Source organism: Somniosus microcephalus, chromosome 3, assembly GCF_052327205.1.
Source record: "Somniosus microcephalus isolate GS21.2 chromosome 3, FLI_Smic_1.0, whole genome shotgun sequence".
NCBI classification, from domain to species: domain Eukaryota; kingdom Metazoa; phylum Chordata; class Chondrichthyes; order Squaliformes; family Somniosidae; genus Somniosus; species Somniosus microcephalus.
This window is the reverse complement of record NC_140989.1, coordinates 211,315,889-211,338,941: the sequence shown is the minus strand read 5'-3', so window position 1 is coordinate 211,338,941 and position 23,053 is coordinate 211,315,889. Positions and strand designations below refer to the sequence as shown.

At 47.7% G+C, this 23,053-nt stretch overlaps 1 protein-coding gene across 1 annotated transcript in view; it reads right to left on the bottom strand.

Annotated features, from left to right (window-relative positions):
• Positions 1–23,053, bottom strand: part of serpinc1 (serpin peptidase inhibitor, clade C (antithrombin), member 1) — a 72,026-nt gene that overhangs the window by 5,119 nt on the left and 43,854 nt on the right. The window contains exons 3-6 of the mRNA XM_085982138.1: positions 17,118–17,333; positions 9,363–9,500; positions 2,864–3,257; positions 599–663 (exon numbers count right to left, since the gene is read on the bottom strand). Of these exons, the coding sequence (XP_085838264.1) occupies positions 599–663; positions 2,864–3,257; positions 9,363–9,500; positions 17,118–17,333 (813 nt within the window). The remainder of the gene's footprint in view (positions 1–598; positions 664–2,863; positions 3,258–9,362; positions 9,501–17,117; positions 17,334–23,053) is intronic.

The following is a 23,053-nucleotide window of genomic DNA, read 5'->3' as shown; positions in this document are numbered from 1 at the left end:
CAGCATGGGTTAGATACAGAGTAAAGCTCCCTCTACACCGTTCCATCAAACACTCCCAGGGCAGGTATAACACAGAGTGGGCTTAGAAGGTGCAGGACAATAGGACATTTGTCCCCAGAGTTAATCCGGTCCCCATTTTAAAGTTAAAAAACAGGCATTAATTTGATATACTATTTTGTTATATTATTTATAATTAATTCGACAAACATATGGCAGTTTTGGAATCAGAGATGCAGAGCTGGTTGGAGCTCAGGAGTTTCTGTGCAGTGCAGGCTGAGGTACTGGAAGACGTAAAACTGAGCATCAGAGTGCCACCTACTGGCGGGCACGTGGGATTAAAGTGTGACATGTTTACATAGGGTGTTCGCATTCTAACCGTGGATATAAGAATTCATGGTGGGGCAAATGGCAGAAAAGTGTTGCAAAAACACAACAGGAAGTGGAGTGACACAGACAGGCAGTGCGTGCATACGTAAGTGTTTCAATATATTTTTACACTGCGGTTATTTCGATTCCTTCCTCCGCCAAAGACCAACCGTAAGCATAAAAAACTGTCCGTTTGCAACTAAGAGATGAAACGCCATTGGTTGCATCATACCTCCAAGAAGGCTTTATGAAATGCGTCAGAGACGTAAAGATCAGCGTGTAATCCTTCAGCTATTCCTGTGAAATAAAGAACACAATCAGCATTTCTCCATACCCAACTACTCCCGAGGTCCCCACCATCGCAGAAGCCAGTCTTCAGCCAATTCGATTCACTCCACGTGATATCAAGAAACGGCTGAGCGCACTGGATACAGCAAAGGCTGTGGGCCCTGACAACATCCCGGCTATCGTGCTGAAGACTTGTGCTCCAGAACTAGCCGCGCCTCTAGCCAAGCTGTTCCAGTACAGCTACAACACTGGCATCTATCCGACAATGTGGAAAACTGCCCAGGTATGTCCTGTCCACAAAAAGCAGGACAAATCCAACCCGGCCAATTACCGCCCCATCAGTCTTCTCTCAATCATCAGCAAAGTGATGGAAAGTGTCATAGACAGTGCTGTCAAGCGGCACTTACTCACCAATAACCTGCTCACTGATGCCCAGTTTGGGTTCCGCGAAGACCACTCTGCTCCCGACCTCATTACAGCCTTGGTCCAAACATGGACAAAGGAGCTGAATTCCAGAGGTGAGGTGAGAGTGACTGCCCTTGACATCAAGGCAGCATTTGACCGAGTCTGGCATCAAAGAGCCCCAGTAAATCTGAAGTCAATGGGAATCAGGGGGCAAGCGCTCCACTGGCTGGAGTCATACCTAGCACAAAGGAAGATGGTTGTGGTGGTTGAAGGTCAATCATCACAGCCCCAGGATATTGCTGCAGGCATTCCTCAGGGCAGTGTCCTAGGCCCAACCATCTTCAGCTGCTTCATCAATGACCTTCCCTCCAACATAAGGTCAGAAATGGGGATGTTCGCTGATGACTGCACAGTGTTCAGCGCCATTCACAACTCCACAGATAATGAAGCAGTCCATGCCCGCATGCAACAAGACCTGGACGATGTTCAGGCTTGGGCTGATAAGTGGCAGGTAACATTTGCGCCACAGAAGTGCCAGGCAATGACTATCTCCAACAAGCGAGAGTCTAACCACCTCCCCTTGACATTCAATGGCATTACCATCGCCGAATCCCCCACTATCAACATCCTGGGGGTCACCATTAACCAGAAATTTAACTGGACAAGCCACATAAATACTGTGGCAACAAGAGCAGGTCAGAGGTTAGGTATTCTGCAGCGAGTGTCTCATCTCCTGATTCCCCAAAGCCTTTCCACCATCTACAAGGCACAAGTCAGGAGTGTGATGGAATACTCTCCACTTGCCTGGATGAGTGCAGCTCCAACAACACTCAAGAAGCTCGACACCATCCAGGACAAAGCAGCCCGCTTGATTGGCACCCCCTCTACCACCTTAAACATTCATTCCCTCCACCACCGGCATACCGTGGCTGCAGTGTGTACCATCTACAGGATGCACTGCAGCAACTCGCCAAGGCTTCTTCGGCAGCACCTCCCAAACCCGCGACCTCTTCCACCTAGAAGCACAAGGGCAGCAGGCGCATGGGAACACCATCACCTCCAAGTTCCCCTTCAAGTCACACACCATCCTGACTTAGAAATATATCGCCGATCCTTCATCGTCGCTGGGTCAAAGTCCTGGAACTCCCTACCTAACAGCACTGTGGGAGTACCTTCACCACACGGACTGCTGCGGTTCAAGAAGGCGGCTCACCACCGCCTTCTCAAGGGCAACTAGGGATGGGCAATAAATGCTGGCCTTGCCAGCGACGCCCTGATCCCATAAACGAATTTAAAAAAAACATTGGTTGCCTGGTAAGGGGAGAAAGCAGTCAATAGTTCGGGGCAGCTCGCAATCCACGGGCTCCCAAATCCTGCTCATTTTTGTAAAGTGTAAAGCACCGAAGTTGGTCGAAACGGGCACTGAGTCTCAATGTCTTTCAGTGTGCATGGTGGGATGTGGTGTGGGATAGATTACATGTGGCAGAGCTTGGGCTAACTTGGAGTTGTGGAGCGTGGATAATTGGAAGCCATTGGTATAGTGGAATCTGGCGGTAACAAAGGGATCTCGGGGTGACAGTGTGAAAGGAGGAAGAGAAGGGGCTAAAAGGGTGGGGGGAAGATTGTGGGAGACGATGAGGGATGGAGACTGGGAAGAGGGAGATGGGGAGAGTGGGAGTCGGGGATGGAGACGGGAAGCAAAAGAGACAGGAGGATGGACGTTGGGGAGGGTGGAAGTCGGAGGGTAGAGGGACAGTCTGGGATACAAGTCAGCGGGCAGTACTGAGAGAAGTTGCTATCAAACCTGGCAAATTGGCTTTCTCGGAATTGAACAGGTCCGCCAGGCCCATCTGCTGCAGCTTGTCGGTCAGCTGGAAAGAGTCCTCGACGCGGAAGCGGGGCAGTGAGAGCTCAACGTCCTTCACACTCAGTTTGCTGAGCCACCCCAGGATCTTCTCGTGTCCCAGCTGTCTCTCGACCTCCATCAGATTCCCTTCTGCCGTGGGGAGAATTAACACCATGGACACATCGTCCCCTTTGTACGGGAGCTCAATCACTTTCACCTGGTCCTCGTGGAATATGCCGAACCGGAAGGACGCCTGTTGCTGCATCATTGGGACCAGGCAGCGGCTGTTAACCGCTTTCTCGAATTCCCTTTCCGAAGTCGCCTCCTTCTCAAACATGGATTTCCACAGGCCCTGCACAAACAGGTTCAACTGTTTAATAATTCCTTCTTTCAAGTTTTTACCGACAACTTGCATTTATATAGTGCCTCATTTATATAGTTAAACATTCCAAGGTGCTTCACAGGAGTGTTTGCAGACAAAATCTGACACCAAGCCACATAATAAGATATTAGGACACGTGACCAAAAACTTGGTCAAAGAAGTAGGATTTAAGGAGCAACTTAATGGAGGAGAGAGAAGTAGAGAGGTGGAGAGGTTCAGGGACGGAATTCCAGAGCTTAGGGCCTAGGCAGCTGAAGGCATGGCCGCCAATGGTGGGGCAATGAAAATCGGGCATTACATAGGATATACGGTACAGAACCAGGCCATTTGGCCCAAACAGTCCATGCCGACATTTATGCTCCACGCAAGCCACCTTCCGTCTTTCCTCTAACTCTATCAGCATAATCCTCTATTCCATTCTCCCTCACATGCTTATCTAATAGCCCCTTAAATGCATCTATATTATTCGCTTCAACCACTCCCCCTGGCAGCGAGTTCCACATTCTCACCACTCTTTGGGTAAAGAAGTTTCTGAATTCCCTATTGGATTTCTTGGTGACTATCTTATATTGATGGCCTCTAGTTATGCTCTTCCCCACAAGTGGAAACATTCTCTCTGTATCTACTCCTTCAAAATCTTTCATAATTTTAAAGACTTCAATTAGGTCACCCCCTCAGCCTTCTCTTTTCAGAAGAAGAGTCCCAGTTTGTTCAATCTTTCCAGATAGCTACAACCTCTCAGTTCTGGCATCATCCTTGTAAATCTTTTTTGCACTTTCTCCAGTGCCTCGATATCCTTTTTGTAATGTGGAGACTAGAACTGTGCACAGGACTCCAAGTGTGGTCTAACCAAGGTTCAATACAAGTTTAGCATAACTTCACTACTTTTCAATTCTATCCCTCTAGAAATAAACTCTCGTGCTTGTTTTTTTATGGCCTTTCTAACATGTGTAGCTACTTTTAGTGATTTGTTTATTTGTACTCTGTGATCCCTTTGCTCTTCTACCCCACCCAGACTTGCAGCCTTCAAGTAATAAGTGATCTCCTTATTCTCCCTACCAAAATGTAATACCTCACATTTATCTGTGTTGAAATTCATTTGCCAATTATATGCCCATTCTAAGTTTATTAATGTCTTCCTGTAATTTGTTGCAGTCCTCCTCAGTATTGACTACCCCCCCCCCCAATTTGTTGTCATCTGCAAATTTAGAAATTGTGTTTTTGATTCCAAAGTCTAAATCGTTAATATAAATGTGAACAACAGTGTTCCCAGCACTGATCCTTGTGGAACACCACTACCCACCTTCTGCCACTCTGAATAGCTACCCTTTACCCCTACTCTCTGCTTTCTGTCTTGAAGCCAGCTAGCAATCCATTCTGCTACTTGTCCCCTGATTCCGCATTCTCTGACCTTATTCATGAGTCTATTATGTGGTACCTTATCGAAGGCCTTTTGAAAATCCAGATAAATTACATCTACTGCATTACCCTTGTCTACTCTCTCTGTTACCTCTTCAAAAAATTCAATGAAGTTGGTCAAGCAAGACTTTCCCTTTTGAAATTCATGCTGACTATTCATTATTATATTTTTGGTTTCTAGATGTTCTTCTATTTTCTCCTTTAGTAGGGATTCCATTAATTTTCCTACCACCGACGTTAAGCTGACTGGTCTATAATTCCCTGGACATGTTCCATCTCCCTTCTTAAATATCGGTATTACATTAGCTATCCACCAGTCCTCTGGCACTACACCTTGTTCTAACAAATTATTAAATATGTGTAGTAATGCCTTTGCTATCTCCTCCTTAGATTCTTTTAAAATGCACAAATGTAATCCAGGGGTTTTATCCTCTTTGAGTTTCATTAGTTTATTTAGTATATCTCCTCTTTTTATTTTAAATGCAGTTATCTCATTACTAATCTCATGATCCAATGTCTTGTCCACACATTCTATCTCCCTGGTAAATACTGAAGCAAAGTAATTATTTAATATTTCTGCCATCTCTATCGCTGCCTGTGGTATTATTCTGTCTACTCCTTAGTGGTCCTATTCCCATCCTGACCTTTTTTAATTTATGTGCCTGTAAAATAATTTGCTATTTTGTTTTATGTTCCTTGATAATTTAATTTCATAGTTCTTCTTTGCCTTCCTAATTGTTTTTTTGACTTCTCTCATAATCTCTTCATATTCTCTCTTATCATGCTCTTCTCTGCTGTCCATGCACTTAATGTATGCTTCTTTCCTTACTCTCAATTTTCCCTCATGGCTTTATTCATCCATGGTGTCTCATTAGTGTTTAGCTTGTTCTTGTTTTTTAGCGGAATATATTTTTCCTGGACTCTGTTGAATACCGTTTTAAATGTTTCACATTGCTATTCCATGTCATTGTTTTCCAATATTGTTGTCCATTTTATTTTCCCAAGTTCTATTCTCAGCCCCTCAAAATCAGCTTTTCTCCAATCTATTACCCTGGTCTTCATCATACTCCTTCGTCCTTCTCAATTATTATATTAAAGCATATTATATTGTCACTACTGCCTAGATGTTCCCCTACTTTTACTTCTCTTATCTGCTCTGGTTCATTCCCCATTACTAGATCCAATAGCGAATCCTCCCTTGTTGGGCATTTTACATATTGGGTTAGAAAGGAATCTTGTACACATTGTAGGAACTCCATTCCCTTATCCCCTTTACCTACCTCTTCTGTCCAATTAATATTGGGGTAGTTGAAATCGGCCATTATTTTATCAGGGCAAAATTGGGCGTGACCCCTTTGGGACACGAACTTAGCGCCCTGAAAAAGTTAGCGCCCCCTTTTGGGGCGCTGCGAGTGAATATCGCGGTGCTATGTTCAGCAGCGCCACGCTCTGCGGCACGTTGCGCCACGGTACTGCAGGCCTTCCTCCCCTTATTGAAGGGTAGGGGCCTAGCACAGTGCAACCCGGGGCCCAGCTGGACCACCAGGGATCGGAGTGCCGGCAAAAGAACGCGGCACTCGAGGCGTGCCGGGCTTACGGAGCACAGCCGGCACCCCGCGGGGAGGGCCGCACAGGAGGCCAGGGATGGCAACGGGGACAGGTGCTAGCAGGCAGCCAGCAACAAAAATCGTCACCTGGCACCTCCCCTTTAAATATCGCCGCCCCGGCTGCACGTACGCCCCCCGACCCTGTCGGACACAGTGTCCAGCGGTAAGTCAGGGGACGCTACCGAAGATCGGGGCTGGGGCACAAGTGTGGTGCTGCGCATGGCGATTATGTCATCACCGGAGGCGCAGTGTCTCGGGACGCTAACGGTTACCAATGCCGCTAACCTCCCGCTGAATTTCTCCCTCTTAGGGCGCTAACTGGAGGCATAAAGCAACCGAATTTTCCCCCCTATGTTTTTTACTCATTTCCCTATTTTGTCTGCATATTTCTTCCTCCACCTCCCTTCCACTATTAGGTGATCTGTAGACTAGCCTTTTAGTGTGTTTGATCCTTTATTATCTTTTATCTCTAACCACATGGTTTCTATTTCTGTCTTGCTGATAGCTGTGTCACTTTTTTCTACTGCCATTATGTTATCCCTAATAAGTACAGCTACTCCACATCCCCTTTTTCCCTCTCTAACTTTTCTAAATATGTTATACCCTGCAATGTTCAATTCCCAGCCCTGATTTTGCTGTAGCCATGTCTCAGTAATCCCTACCGTGTCTGGTTTCTCACAATGCATGATTGCCTCCAGCTCCCCTGTTTTATTACGGACACTGTGTGCATTGCTGTACAGACAGTTTAACTCATTTTTAGCAGGATTTCCTCTCGCTTTATTTTTAACCATCTTTTTAAACTCTTATTCTATAACACTATTTATTCCCTGGCCATCAATGTCCTCCCGTACTTTATTTTTCCTATGTTCTCCTTTCCTGTTTTGTTTATATTTGGCTGGTTTCATTTCTTGTAGATCCCTCCCCCCGTCTTACTAGTTTAAAGCCTTTGCCACCTCCCTATTTACCCTTTCCGCTAGGACACAGGTCCCATCCCGGTTCAGGTGGAGCCCGTCCCATCGGTACAGCTCCTTCCTGTCCCAGTACTGATGCCAGTGTCCCATGTGCAAGAGGCCAGAATTGGAGGAGTGCAGAGATCCCGGAGGGCTCTAGAGCTGGAGGAGGTTACAGAGGTAGAAGTCAGGGAACAGGAAACTTTGGCCAAACCTTTTCCTCACCCCCATCGCCCCTTCCTAAATCTGGGACACTTGACGCCAACCACAGTGCCCCTTCTGCCACCCTGACCGAGCCAAGCTAAAGGCCAAGAAGCGGACCTGGGACATTCCAAGGGTGCGGATTAAAGCAGAGAGCTGATTTACCACAACTGCTGTGCAGCTTGGGGCAGCGGGTTAGAGGCTGGGCTTCTGGGGAGAGCTAGATTCACGTCCAGTCCCCCACTGGTGGGGTGCGAGCCCACTCTGTCGCTATTCACATCACAGAGAACGTGGCTAGGAACTGGAGAGCAGAGTGAGTTAGGGGCCCAAGTACAGAAATCACTAAAAGCTAGTGGACAGGTACAAAACATAAGTAAAAAGGCTCATTGAATCTTGGCCTTTATCTCGGGGGCTGGTATACAAAGGGGTGGAAGTTATGCTGCCGTTATATAAAGCTCTGGTTAGACCCCACCTGGACACAGCGTTCAGTTCTGGGCACCGCACCTCAGGAAGGATATATTGGCCTTGGAGGGGGAGCAGCGCAGATTCACTAGAATGATACCAGGGCTCTGGACAGCTTGCATAGACTAGGCTTGTATTCGCTTGAGTTTAGAAGATTAAGTGTGAACTAATTGAGGTGTTTGAGGTGATTAAAGGAGTTGGTAGGGTAGATAGAGAGAAACTTATTTCCTCTGGTGAGGGGAGTCCAGAACAAGGGGGCATAAACTTAAAATTAAAGCTAGGCCATTCAGGAATAATGTCAAGAAGCACTTCTTCACACAAAGGGTTGTGGAAATCTGGAACTCTCTCCCCGAAAAAGCTGTGGAGGCTGTGGGTCAATTGAAAATTTAAAAACTGAGATTGATAGATTTTTGTTAGGTAAGGGTATTAAGGGTTACAGAACCAAGGCGGGTAGATGGAGTTAAGATACAGATCAGCCACGTTCTAATTGAATGGCAGAACAGGCTCGAGGGGCTGAACAGCCTCCTCCTGTTCCTAAGTTCCACACCTCCTAATTGAGGCCCCTTTACTTTAAAAGCCAACAGCAACAATGGTGTGAGCTGCATGCAGGCAATGACCAGGCTTGTTGGGTTTTGGGGTTCAGATTCGCTGGCTCGAATCCGGACCTGCTTTTTACATGGACTTGGTTTAATGCCTTTCACCTAAGGGCACCCAGCAAGGCTGCGAGGAGACAACTGGCCATGCCTTCCTTTGGACCATGCCTTCCCTCGGACCATGCCCTCCCTCGGACCATGCCCTCCCTCGGACCATGCCCTCCCTCGGACCATGCCTTCCCTCGGACCATGCCTTCCCTCGGACCATGCCTTCCCTTGACCATGCAAATGGAACTCCAGGCACAGCTGCCAGCCCCCCAGCTTGGCCTTTGCACCTCCAAATTAGGCAGGTAAATTTGAGCGCAGCTCCCGGCCTCTTGGCCCAGCCCTGCAATTGCACTTTGGACCCCTGAGTTTGAGGCCCAAGTGTCTTGACTGTAGACTCTTTGGCCTACTCTTGGGATCCACCCAGATTGGAACAGACCCTCCAGTTGGCAGGGTTTTCTGGGGGTGGTGGTGGTTGGGTGGGGGGGGAAGGGTAAGCACCAGCGCCAACTTCTCACCGGCACTCTCCCCCTGTGGTACTGACCCCTCACAGTCCTGGGATACACCCCCCTTCCCATCGTATTCGAACTAGGTACCCTGAGCCTGGACCTATGCCATCTTCATGGGGAAGCCCCGCGATATCCCCGGGGTAACATAATGGGCACGGAGAGCTGGGATAATGGGTCTCTGTCTTTTTCTCCTCCTGGGGAATGTTATTAACTCTTGAATACCCGGCAGCAATCGAAGAGACACACGGGGGCTTGGGCTGATCAGTAGCCTGGAGATGTATAAACCCACCTTAAAGTAGATTGCATTAATGATGACTAGGGTCGTGTCGGATGTTATCGCATCTGGAGGGATGACATCCTTGATGAGTCCCTCAGTCTTGTTGGCCACCCAAGAGTTGATGATGTTTCTGGCTGACTTGGGCTTTTCCTGTTAAAGAAAGACTTGCATTTATATTGGGGCAGTAATTCCCCCCCAAACGCGTGAGTACGGAAGGGGTACTCACGCGTCTGGCCGGAGGAAATGCCGGTTTTCAGCATGCACAGCGCATGCGCTGAAAACCAGCATTTCCTCTCCTCTAACCCAAGAGGTGAAGAGGCTAGCGCGTGCGCTGTAGGGGGCAGCGCGTGCGTCTTGGATTTCCTCTGTTTTGGGGGACTTGCGCATGTGTAAAGGCCTCCGGTCTTTACGCTTGTAAAAAGCACACGTAAGTATTTATTTTTACAGGTAAGTGGTGTTTTAGTGCAATTTAGAAATTTTTTTCCCACAGGTTTATTATTTTAAAGAATCTACAATAAGGTAAGTTTAGTTTTAGACCCTTTTTATTAAAAATTTATTTTTTCAAAAAAAAAAATTATTGTTTAAATTATTTTTTTTTAACTTATTTATACTTAATTTAATGATTGGGATGTTTTTAAAAATTTTATTTAAAGTTTAAGTAGTGTTTTGGGGTGCAGTACTTTTCATGAGTTTGACAGTTCTTACTCTCAAACTTATGAATGAAGTTTCCCCTCCCCTGATTGGCTGAACAGTGCTCACCTGATCCCAGCCGGCACATCGCACTAACTACGCCGCTGGGTCAGGTTAGCACAGCGCGCCGACATCAGAACCGGGCCACTGACAGAAAATCCACTGCGGGCCAGGTTTCAGATGTCAGCGCGCAGGGTGAGTGCACATCGGGGGCTTGCACGTGCGGCAAGCCCCCGACACCAAGTTCTGGGCCATTGCGTCTTTTACAACCTCAGGACGTCCCAAAGCCAGTGAAGAACTTTTTTTTATTGAAGTGTAGTCACTGTTGCAATGTAGGAAATGCAGCAGCCAATTTGCACACAGGAAGATCCCACAACCAGCAATGAGATATTGAGTTTGGAACCAGCAATTGTTTTAGTAGTACTTGTCATTATAAATAAATTTATTGAACCCCCAAAAAAATGACCAGATAATGTTTTTTTTATTGGTGTTGGTTGAGAGATCAACGTTGGTCAGGACACTGTGGGGGACTCCTCTGCTCTTCTTCAAAATGGTGCCATCTTTTACATCCACCCGAGAGGACAGACGGTATTATGTCCGTGTATAATTGAGACACGGACTGCAGGTGTTGATTATAACAAGTCTTTACTGAATGGAGACAACCTGGAAACTGAAACTACAGAAGCCTGCTAGGGCCTTTTATACAGGGGTGGTCACTGCCGGTACTGCAGCCTGAGACCAGTTATTCCCTTAAAGGTACATACACACCAATTCCTCCCCTTTTAGATAAACAGTACATAACATTCATTTAACAACTAAATAATAACTAATTACAATTACGGTTGCTAGATACATTGGTTGAAGTTAAGCAATTATAAGTTCAGTCTTTGAGGAGGCTTCCTGATTCTGTCTGGATAACGCCTCTTTGGGATATCAGGTTCTTCTGGCAAGGTTGAGTCGGGATCAATGTCATTGTTCGTCTGCTTCCAATATCACCGATTCTGCGGTAGATGCAATTGGTACTTCGGTTTCATCGCCAGGTGTATCAAATCGTGGTGTGGAGTTGACGTTTTCCAGTGACTCTAGAATCTGGTCAGCATGGCATCTTACAATGCTCTCTCCAATGTCCACGGTATACATTAGAGGTCCTTGCCGTGTACAGATCGTTCCTGGCTGCCATTTCTCTGTGCGGTAGTCCCGGGCCAAAACTGGTTGACCTATCTTAAAACTCCTGGTCGGCCTTTCATTCATATTCTGAAACTGCCTGTTCTCCACATCTCTTCTGATGTTTGGCTTAACCAAATCCAAGCGGCATCGTAGTCTCGATTGAAGAACATCATGGCTGGAGTTTGGTTGGTAACCGCATGTGTCGCATTCCGGTAGGCAAACAACAAGTTATCCACCTTGTGTTGTAGGGGTATATCTTCATGACACATTGCCTTGATAGCCTTCTTGAATGTTTGAACAAACCTCTTGGCCAATCCATTAGTGGCTGGATGATATGGGGCGGATGTGTAATGCTTAACACCATTGTTCTTTAAGAACCTCCGGAACTCTTCAGACACAAACTGTGGTCCATTGTCAGAGCAAATCTGTTCAGGCAGCCCATTCCTGGCGAATATGGTTCGTAAGACTGTGATAGTTTTTTCTGTGGTGGTTGAGGACATTTTTATTACCTCTGGCCACTTTGAATGTGCATCCACCGCAATTAAAAACATCGAGTCCATAAAGGGACCAGCAAAATCAATGTGCACCCTTTGCCATGGAGATGAGGGCCACTCCCATGGATGTAGAGGGGCTTGTGGTGGGGCGTTTTGGACCTTCTGGCATCCTGTACAGCTCTTGGTCATCTCTTCGATTTCTCTATCGATTCCCGGCCGCCACACAAACGCTCTGGCTAAGTTCTTCATTTTTACCCCTCCCAGATGACCCTCATGAAGCTCATTGAGCACTCTATCCTTCAATTTGGGTGGAATTACGACTCTGGATCCACACATCAAGGTTCCTCGGCACACTGACAGCTGTTCTCTTCTCAGCGAGAATGCTGGCAGCAGTGGTTCGCCATGTGCTGGCCATCCCTTCACCGTTAAATCATAGACCCAAGAGAGTGTCGGGTCATTTCGTGTTTCCTTTTCTATGTTTGCATTCGTCACAGGGAGACATTCGACTATAGTCGAGTGGAATAACTCCACTGGATCCACTGCCAGTTCTTCTTCCACCGTCGGCAACGGTAGGCGCGACAATCCATCAGCATTCCCATGCTGTTTAGTTCCTTTGTACTCGATGTCATATTGGTGTGCCCCTAGGAAAAGGGACCACCTCTGTAGCCGTTGTGCCGTCATTATCGGTACGCCCTTCTGAGGGTTGAAAATGGAGACGAGACGTTGATGATCAGTTAGTAGAGTAAATTTCTGACCGTGCAGGTAGTGATTGAACTTCTTCACCCCCCACACCAGGCTGAGGGCCTCTCTGTCAATCCGGGCGTAGTTACGCTCGGCTGAAGTTAACGAGCGTGACGCAAAAGCTATCGGCCTCTCTGAACCATCAAGGAATTTATGTGACAGTACCGCCCCAACACCGTAGGGAGACGCATCACACGCCAGTCTTATCGGTAGTGATGGGTTGTAGTGAGCCAATACTTCTCTTGAAGTGATTAGGTCCTTACTCTTCTGAAAGGCCCGCTTACATTCATCGCTCCATTTCCATGCTACTCCCGTTCGTAGTAGGGCGTTCAGTGGATGCAGAATTGTGGACAAATTCGGCAAAAACTTATAGTAGTAATTCACCAATCCGAGGAATGACCTTAGTTGCGACACATTTTCAGGCGCTGGAGCCTTAACTACCGCTTCAATTTTGTCAGGGGACTTATGCAACCCCTCTTCATCAATCACGTGGCCACAATATGATATCTGTTTCTTAAAAAACTCGCACTTAGGGCGATTGGCTCGTAGCCCATGTTCACGTAGTCTAGTGAGCACCTGCTCTAGGTTGGCAAGGTGTTCACTGTCATCTTCACCTGTCACTAGGATGTCGTCCAAGTAACACTGAGTCCCTGGAATCCCTTGCACGACTTGTTCCATCGCTCTTTGCCATATCGCCGGAGCTGATGCTACTCCGAATACCAGTCGATTATACTGGTAAAGACCTTTGTGAGTGTTTATCGTGAGATACTTCCTAGAGGATTCTTCAACCTCCATCTGCAAATATGCTTGTGCTAGGTCAATTTTTGTAAAACGCTTCCCTCCAGATAGTGAGGCGAAGATATCTTCTATCCTTGGAAGAGGATATTGTACTGTGTGAAGGACTGGGTTCACCATCACCTTGAAGTCCCCACAGATGTGAACCTTCCTTGGCTCCTCAGACTTATTGTTTAACGTTTTCTTCATGACAGGAACGATGGGTGTCACCCACTCGCTCCAGTCTACCTTAGATAACACACCTGCCTTCTCCAGATTCTCCAGCTCTGCCTCGACGGCTGGGCGAATTGCATATGGAAAAACTTTGCTTTGAAAAACTTGGGAATTGCATTCTCCTCTATTTTTATCGAGGCGGTTACGCCTTTAAGAGTGCCCAGTTCTTGTTGAAATACCTCTTTGGCGTCAGCTAAGATTGTTGACAATCGTCCAGGAGTGACGTCGTCATCCTTTTTACCAGCCACCGTCAGTGCCTGAATGGAGTGCCAGTCTAAACTTATCTTTCTGATCCATTCACGTCCCAATAACGGTGGTCCACCATCTTGCAGAATGTAGAGATACAATTTCCGTATTTTTTTGCCGTTGTATTCGACAGGCACCCTTATTTTTCCTCTGGGGTATACTTTTTGCCCCGTATACGTCCTCAAGACAATGGATGTCTCTCTCAAGGGTATGTGTGAGAATAGCCGCTTGTAGTCTTGTCGATTCATGACGGTTAGAGCTGATCCTGTATCCAATTCCATTTTGACTTGGGACCCTGCTATCGTGAGGGTGACCCAAATGGTTCGGTGATCCTCTTTTGCGATTACGTTGTGAAGTTTGAGACAGCTTAGTCTCTTGTTCCCGGATTCACTATCGCTCATCTGGTCTTCGGAACTAATGTCCGTCATCTTTTGTACTTTCCTGTACGGTTCCTTAGTAGCCTTTTTGTTGTCGTTGGTCTTCTTCCCAGACCTGCAAACTCGTGCAATGTGTCCCATCTTTCTGCATTGCCTGCATATTTTGTCCTTGGACCAGCAGTCCTTCTGGTCATGGTTTGTTCTGCCGCAGCGATAACATTTTGCAAATCCCCGTGTCATTTCGTGGGTGCCGTATTCCTGTGGCTTTTGTTGTATTTCCGCAGCTCCCCTTGCTGCTGCTTCATACGATACTGCCACGCTGAAAGCCTTATCTAGCGTCAGCTCTTTCTCTGAGAGTAACCTCTTCTGGGTTCCTTCACTCAGGAGTCCACAGACAAATTTGTCCCGTAAGGTATCTGCCAGTCCTGCTCCGAACTGGCAGTGCTTTGATAGCTTGCGTAGTTCCGTAAGGTAATCAGCATTGCTCTCATTTTTATGCTGATTTCTCCTGTGGAATTTAGATCTTTCTGCTATCAGCAGCGGTGTAGGATTTAGGTGTTCCTGTAGGATAGCAACAATTTCGTTAAAACTCTTCGCCTTCGGTTTGGCTGGAGTAATCAGGTCCCGCAATAGGCCGTACGTTCTTGCGCCCATTAAATTTAGCAATACCGATGCCTTTTTCTCATCGGCTATTTCGTTTGCCTCGCAATATACCTCGACTCTTTCCACATACGTGGTCCAGTCTTCTATTGCATTATCGAAGGCGGTGATAGCGCCAGTCTTTGGCATCTTGAAAATCTAAGATGGCGCCTCCCGCGCTTTGCCTTTGTCCCCGATGGATCAAAATGGCGCCTCCCGCGCTTTTCCTTCTTCCCCGCCGAGTTAAGATGGCGCCTCCCGCGCTTTCCTGCCGCTGCTGCCAACGCTGTTGCTGGCGATTATATTTATTTTTCTATCGCGCTTCGATATTTGCTTCATTAATTGAAGAACCGTTCCCGTTGTGGAGCGGACCCTCTGGGACACTTCCCTCCCTCTTCTTAGGTCCGAACGCTGCCCGGCTGCGAAGCACCAGCCGCACCCTGTGTGCTCCACCCTCTCTCTCTCTCTTTGCTTCCCGACTCGCTGCCTGGCCCCGTTGCAGAGCCACCCGATCGAGCTCTAGCCCGCCGCAGCCCAGGAAGGATCAGTGCACTACCTGCCACCAGCCCGATTAGCTGGGAAACCACAGACTGGAGACCAAGCCTGGCTCTCGACAGTCTCTCCTGCACTTTTCAATTCGATGATTTGGAGGACGGTTGCCCACGGTCGACGCCCATTTCTCGAGTTTCTTTGGATTTTTTTTTTTTCTTCTTTCGTCTGGCTTCGACCTTCAATAACGTCGTCTGAGGTGCTGCCGAGTTGCAGGAAAGTTCGTTTCTTACTTGTCGCCAGTATTATGTCCGTGTATAATTGAGACACGGACTGCAGGAGTTGATTATAACAAGTCTTTACTGAATGGAGACAACCTGGAAACTGAAACTACAGAAGCCTGCTAGAGCTTTTTATACAGGGGTAGTCACTGCCGGTACTGCAGTCTGAGACCAGTTATTCCCTTAAAGGTACATACTCAACAGACGGGGAACCAATTTAACGTCTCATCCGAAAGACGGCACCTCCGACAGTGCAGCACTCCCTCAGTACTGCACTGGAGTGTCAAACTAGATTATGTGCTCAAGCTTCTGGAGTAGGACTTGAACCCACAACCTTCTGACTCAGAGGCGAGAGTGCGACCCACTGAGCCATGGCTGTCCTTGCTAGTAAATCGCTCTTGAAAGATCAGAAGCCCGAATCAGTCGGCCGCGGAAACTCCAGTGGGAGAGCAGCGCTTCTCCGGGGTTTTCCACCGCTCTTATGCCGCCATCATGGTGGGTGATCAGGAGAAGGATTCCCCATAAGCCCGGACCTTCCTAACGAGAGAGTGCGAGGTGGACAGGGTTTTATGGACCCCGCCATGCTCTGTGGGCTTCTGATTCCCCTCCCCATCCCTCCTCCTCCCCCATCCCTCCTCCTCCCATCACTCTCCCTCCCCTCCCCATCCCTCCCCTCCCTATCCCGCCCCTCCCATCACTCCTCCTCCCCTACCCATCCCTCCCCTCACTCCTCCTCCCCTCCCCATCCCTCCCCTCACTCCTCCACTACCCCATCCCTCCCCTCACTCCTCCTCCCCTCCCCATCCCTCCCCTCCCTATCCCGCCCCTCCCATCACTCCTCCTCCCCTACCCATCCCTCCCCTCACTCCTCCTCCCCTCCCCAACCCTCCCCTCACTCCTCCACTACCCCATCCCTCCCTTCACTCCTCCTCCCCTACCCCATCACTCCTCCTCCCCTCCTCATCCCTCCCCTCCCTCCTCCTCCCCTACCCATCCCTCCCCTCACTCCTCCTCCCCTCCCCATCCCTCACCCCTCCTCCCCTCCCCATCCCTCCTCACTCCTCCTCCCCTACCCCATCCCTCCCCTCACTCCTCCTCCCCTACCCCATCCCTCCCCTCACTCCTCCTCCCCTACCCCATCACTCCTCCTCCCCTCCCCATCCCTCCCCTCCCATCACCCCTCCTCCCCTACCCATCCCTCTCCTCACTCCTCACTCCTCCTCCCCTACCCCATCCCTCCCCTCACTCCTCCTCCCCTACCCATCACTCCTCCTCCCCTACCCCATCCCTCCCCTCACTCCTCCTCCCCTACCCTATCCCTCCCCTCACTCCTCCTCCCCTACCCTATCACTCCTCCTCCCCTACCTCATCACTCCTCCTCCCCTCCCCCTCCCTCCCCTTCCATCACTTCCCTCCTTACCACTCCCCCTCCCTCACATCCCCCTCCCCTCTCCTCTCCCCCCTACCCCTCCCCTTCCAAACCCCTCCCCTTCTCACTCGCTCTCCTCCCCTCCCCCTCACTCCTTCCCCTCACTCTCCCTCTCCATCTTCTCTCCTACCTCACCCCCCCTTCTCCCACTCCCCATTCCTTCTTCTTCCACCACCTCCCCTCTATTCCCCGCTCCTTCCTCTCACCTTAAAGTTGACGGGGATCAGCTTCGCTTTGTACACCGCCTCGCTTATGTTCTGGAACGTTTCGTTGAAGGTCAGCGACTTGTCACCAAAGAGGCGATTTGCCGACACCAGCTCCGAAGACTTGTTGGCTTTCCTGTACAACCGGCAGTTGAGTTTGGCAAAGAAGTAGTGCACTTGGTCTGAGGTCTTCTCCGTGATGCTGTCAAAATTAAAGACCTGCGGAGGGAGGGAGTGAGGGACGGAGGGAATCATAGAATGGTTACAGCACGGAAGAAGGCCATTCAGCCCGTTGAGCCCGTGACAACTCTCAGCTAGTCCCACTCCCCCACCCTTTCCCCGTAGCCCTGCAAATGTTTTTCCTTCAGATACTTATCAACACCCTTTTGAAAGATAAGACTGAATCTGCCTCCACCACCCTTTCAGGCAGTGCATTCCAGATCCTAACCACTCGCTGCGAAAAAAGTTTTTTCTTACGTTGTCTTTGGACCTTCTGCCAATCACCTTAAATCTGTGTCCTCTGGTTCTTGACCCTTCCGCCAATGGGAACAGCTTCTCTCTCTCTACTCTGCCTAGACCCCATATGATGTTGAACACCTCTGTTACATTGTTATATAGTATCACATTGTTAAATGGAACTACTTTGGTATGGAACTACTTTGGTATGGTGTAGTTATATTGCTATGTGGCACACTGCCCGTGCACAGTGCAGCGTCGGACATCTTGTATCACTCCGCACCATGCGGCAACACAGAAACAAAGCAAGAATACAACTAGTAAAAGCAGTAACTAAAATGAGCTAAAAGTGTCTGTATTATTTATAGTAAAAGAACACAAGGAGACACAACAACCTCTATCAAATCTCTTCTCTGCTCCAAGAAGAACAACCCCAGCTTCTTCAGTCTATCCATGTAACTGAAGTCCTTCATCCCTGGAATCATTCTCGTGAATCTTATCTGCATCCTCTCTAAGGCCTTCACATCCTTCCTAAAGTGTGGTGCCCAGAATTGGACACAATACTCCAGTTGGGGCCGAACCAGTGTTTTATAAAGGTTCATCATAACTTCCTTGCTTTTGTACTCTATGCCTCTATTTATGAAGCCCAGGATCCCATAAGCCTTTTTAACTGCTTTCTCAACCTGCTCTGCCACCTTCAACAATTTGAGCACACATACCCCCAGGTCTCTCTGTTCATGCACCTCTCTTTAGGATTATACCATTTAGTTTATATGTCCTCTCCTAATATCTCCTTATGTGACTTTGTTTAATTACGCTCCTGTGAAGTGCCTTGGGACGTTTTACTACGTTAAAGGCGCTATATAAATACAAGTTGCTGTTGTTGGGTCTTGAGGGAAGTGGCAGTAGGGATTGTGGATGCATTGGTAATAATTTTCCAAAACTCCCTGGACTCAGCAAAGGTCCCGGCAGATTGGAGAACTGCTAATGTAACACCCTTACTTAAAAAGGGTAGTAGGCAGAAAGCTGGAAACTATAGACCTGTTAGCCTAACATCTGTGGTTGGTAAAATGTTAGAGTCCGTTATTAAGGAGACAGTAACGGGACATTTGGATAAACATAATTTAATAGGACAAACTCAGCATGGTTTCATGAAGGGGAAGTCATGTTTGACAAATTTGCTTGAGTTCTTTGAGGAAGTAACATACAGGGTGGATAAAGGAGAACCAGTGGACGTAGTGTGTTTAGACTTCCAAAAGGCATTTGACAAGGTGCCACACAAAAGATTATTGCTCAAGATAAAAAATCACGGGATTGGGGGTAATATTCTGGCGTGGGTGGAGAATTGGCTCTCTAGCAGAAAGCAGAGAGTTGGGATAAATGGTTCATTCTCAGACTGGCAATCAGTAACTAGTGGTGTTCCGCAGGGGTCAGTGCTGGGTCCCCAACTCTTTACAATCTATATTAACGATTTGGAGGAGGGGACCGAGTGTAACATATCAAAATTTGCAGATGATACAAAGATGGGAGGGAAAGTAGTGAGTGAGGAGGACATAAAAGACCTGCAAAGTGACATAGACAGGCTAAGTAAGTGGGCAGAGATTTGGCAGATGGAATACAATACTGGAAAGTGTGAGGTTATGCACTTTGGCAGGAAAAATCATAGAGCAAGTTATTATCTTAATGGCGAGAAACTGGAAAGTACTGTAGTACAAAGGGATCTGGGGGTCCTGGTGCACGAAACTCAAAAAGTTAGTATGCAGGTGCAGCAAGTGATCAAGAAGGCCAATGGAATGTTGGCTTTTATTGCTAGGGGGATAGAATATAAAAACAGGGAGGTATTGCTGTAGTTATACAAGGTATTGGTGAGAACGCACCTGGAATACTGCATACAGTTTTGGTGTCCATACTTAAGAAAAGACATACTTGCTCTCGAGTCAGTACAAAGAAGGTTCACCTGGTTAATCCCGGGGATGAGGGGGTGGTCATATGAGGAGAGGTTGAGTAGATTGGGACTCTACTCATTGGAGTTCAGAAGAATGAGAGGCGATCTTATTGAAACATATAAGATTGTGAAGGGGCTTGATCGGGTGGATGCGATGAGGATGTTCCCAATGATGGGTGAAACTAGAACTAGGGGGCATAATCTTAGAATAAGGGGCTGCTCTTTCAAAACTGAGATGAGGAGAAACTTCTTCACTCAGAGGGTGGTAGGTTTGTGGAATTTGCTGCCCCAGAAAGCTGTGGAAGCTACATCATTAAATAAATTTAAAACAGAAATAGATAGTTTCCTAGAAGTAAAGGGAATTAAGGGTTACGAGGAGCGGGCAGGAAATTGGACATGAGTCTAGCTTCGGAATGGTCATGGTCCTGTGGGTAGTGGAGCGGGCCCAGGGGCCGTGTAGCCTGGTTCTGCTCCTACTTCTTGTGTTCTAATTCTGTGTTAGATTTCAGGAGATGGTTTTATTCCTGTTCCTGGCTGGGGTGGAGATCGCCTTTACAGAAGGTAAGTACTGTAGAAAATATAGGGACAGAGTGATCTCCTGGATGAGTTTCGATCGCCTAGATGGGTCGGAGAGGAATTTCCCAGATTTTTTCTCCCAAATTGGCCATTGGTTTTTTTATCTGGTTTTTCGCCTCTCCCGGGAGATCACATGGGTTCGGGTGGGATGGAGAGTGATAGAAGGTTTGAGGTTAGGATCAAATCAGCCATGATCTTATTGAATGGTGGAGCAGGCTCGAGGGGCCGATTGGCCTACTCCTGCTCCTATTTCTTATGTTCTTATGTTCTTATGGATATGGAGCAACGGTGGTTAAATGGGGTTAAGATGCAAATCACGGAAGTGGTTGTGAGTAACCCTCCCGGTTTCAGTCGAGGCCCTGGAGGTTCGTCCACCTGCCAACCCTCCCCCCACGCACCAGGTGACCAAAGATAAACAGGGTGGGGGTGAAATTATCAGGAAAGATTGAGCGGGTCTGCGGCTCCTATCTCTGGAAAAGGGAAGACTGAGAGGAGATCTGATGGAGGAAAGAAAGACTTGCATTTATATAGCACCTTGCACAACCTCAGGATATCCCAAAGCGCTTTACACACAACCAAGTACTTTTGAAGTGTACTCACTGTGGTAATGTAGGAAATGCAGCAGACAATTTGTACATGGCAAGATCCCACAAACAGCAATTAGGTAAATGACCAGATACTCTGTTTTACTGGTGTTGGTTGAGGGATTATTAGCCCAGGATACTGGGGAGAACTCCTCTGCTCTTCTTCGAAATAGTGCCGTGGGATTGTTCATGTCCACTTGAGAGGGCAGACTTGGTTTAATGACTCATCAGAAAGATGGCACCTCCAACAGTGCAGGGCTCCCTCAGTACTGCCCCCTGACAGTGCAGTACTCCCTCAGTACTGCCCCTCCGACAGTGCAGCACTCCCTCAGTACTGCCCCTCCGAGAGTGCAGCGCTCCCTCAGTACTGCTCCTCCGAGAGTGCAGCGCTCCCTCAGTACTGATGCTCCAATAGAGCAGCACTCCCCCAGTACTACCCCTTCAACAGTGCAGCGCTCCCTCAGTATTGCCCCTCCGACAGTGCAGCATTCGCTCAGTACTGATCCTCCGACAGAGCAGCACTCCCTCAGTACTGACCCTCCGACAGAGCAGCACTCCCTCAGTACTGACTCTCTGACATTGCAACAGAACATTTTGGAGGGGGAGGGCGAACAGCCAGTTGTCATGGTGCACATAGGCACCAACGATAAAGGTAAAAAATGGGATGAGGTCCTAAAAGCAGAATATAGGGAGTTAGGAGGTAAATTAAAAAATAGGACCTCAAAGGTAGTAATCACAGGATTGCTACCAGTGCCACGTGCTAGTCAGAGTAGAAATAGGAGGATATTTCAAATGAATACGTGGCTAGAGGAATGGTGCAAGGAGGAGGGATTCAAATTCCTTGGACATTGGAACCGGTTCTGGGATAGGTGGGACCAGTACAAACGGGACGGTTTGCACCTGGGCAGGGCCGGGACCGATGTCCTTGGGGGAGTGTTTGCTCGTGCTGTTGGGGAGGGTTTAAACTAAAGTGGCAGGGGGTTGGGAACCTGAGCAGGGAGACAGAGGAAAAGGAAACAAGGAAAAAAGCAAAAGACAGGAAGGAGAAAAACAAAATTAGAAGGCAAAGAACTCATGTAGGTCTGAAAGCATTAAAAAAACAAGCCTGAAGGCTTTGTGTCTTAATGCAAGGAGCATTCGGAACAAGGTGGATGAATCAGCTACGCAAATAGAGGTAAATGAATATGATTTGATTGGGATTACAGAAACATGGCTCCAGGGTGGCCAAGGCTGGGAACTCAACATCCAGGGGTATTCAATATTTAGGAAGGATAGGCAAAAAAGAAAGGGAGGTGGGGTAGCATTGCTGGTTAAAGAGGGGATTAACACAATTGAAAGGAAGGATATTAACTCTGATGATGCGGAATCTGCATGGGTAGAACTGAGAAATATCAAGGGGCAGAAAACATTAGTGGGAGTGGTATATAGACCTCCAAACAGTAATACGGAGGTTGGGGATGGCATTAAAAGGGAAATTAGAGAAGCATGCAGTAAGGGCACAGCAGTCATCATAGGTGACTTTAATTTACATATAGATTGGGCTAACCAAATTAGTAAAAATACTGTGGAGGAGGAATTCCTAGAATGTTTGTGTTAAGTCTGTGAATTATTTAGTTAATTAAGACACAGACTAATGAGTAACAATAAAAACAGGTCTTTACTGGTTGGAGGTAGGGACTATACTGAATACAAGATTACTGCACAGTGCTTATATACCGGTGTGTTCACCCCCGGTATTACGTCTACAGCAGCCTGAGAAAGTAGTACATCTCTTAAGGTGGAACAGGCTTAAGCTCTCTTAAGGTGGAACAGGTTACATACACAACACTCCTCCCTTCTTAGCTTTATAGTCATCCCCCCATTTAACATAACGTAATAACATATATACATATATAACTTCATGTTTAACGTAACATATCACAGATTCAGTCTCTGCGGAAAACAGTTCACAGATTCAATCTCTGTGGTGTAGTCGGTTCACGTTACTCATTCAATAGTCCTTTCATGGATTTAACAGCTTGAACTTCCAAACTGATTTGGCTCCGTTCGGAGGGACCACGTGTGTGATCTGGTAGAGGTGATAATGGTTCAGATGGGTCATCTTCTGTTTTTACTTTTCCTTTTCTGCTTCTTGGAGACTCTCTGGGCTCCATTGTCAGCTGCCACAGCTGCCAGCTGCATGCGCAGTTCCTCCTTCTCTTCCTCCTGTTTCCGTCATAGAGCCAGCTTCTCCCGATGTTCCGTAGACTTTTGGTGCTCCTCCATGATTTCTGCACTTTGGGAGTCGAAGTTACAAGCTGGGCAGGACAGGACATCATAATATTCGGTGTCGTCCACCAGGTCATGGTAATATTCGGTGTCGTCCTGAGCTAGACCAG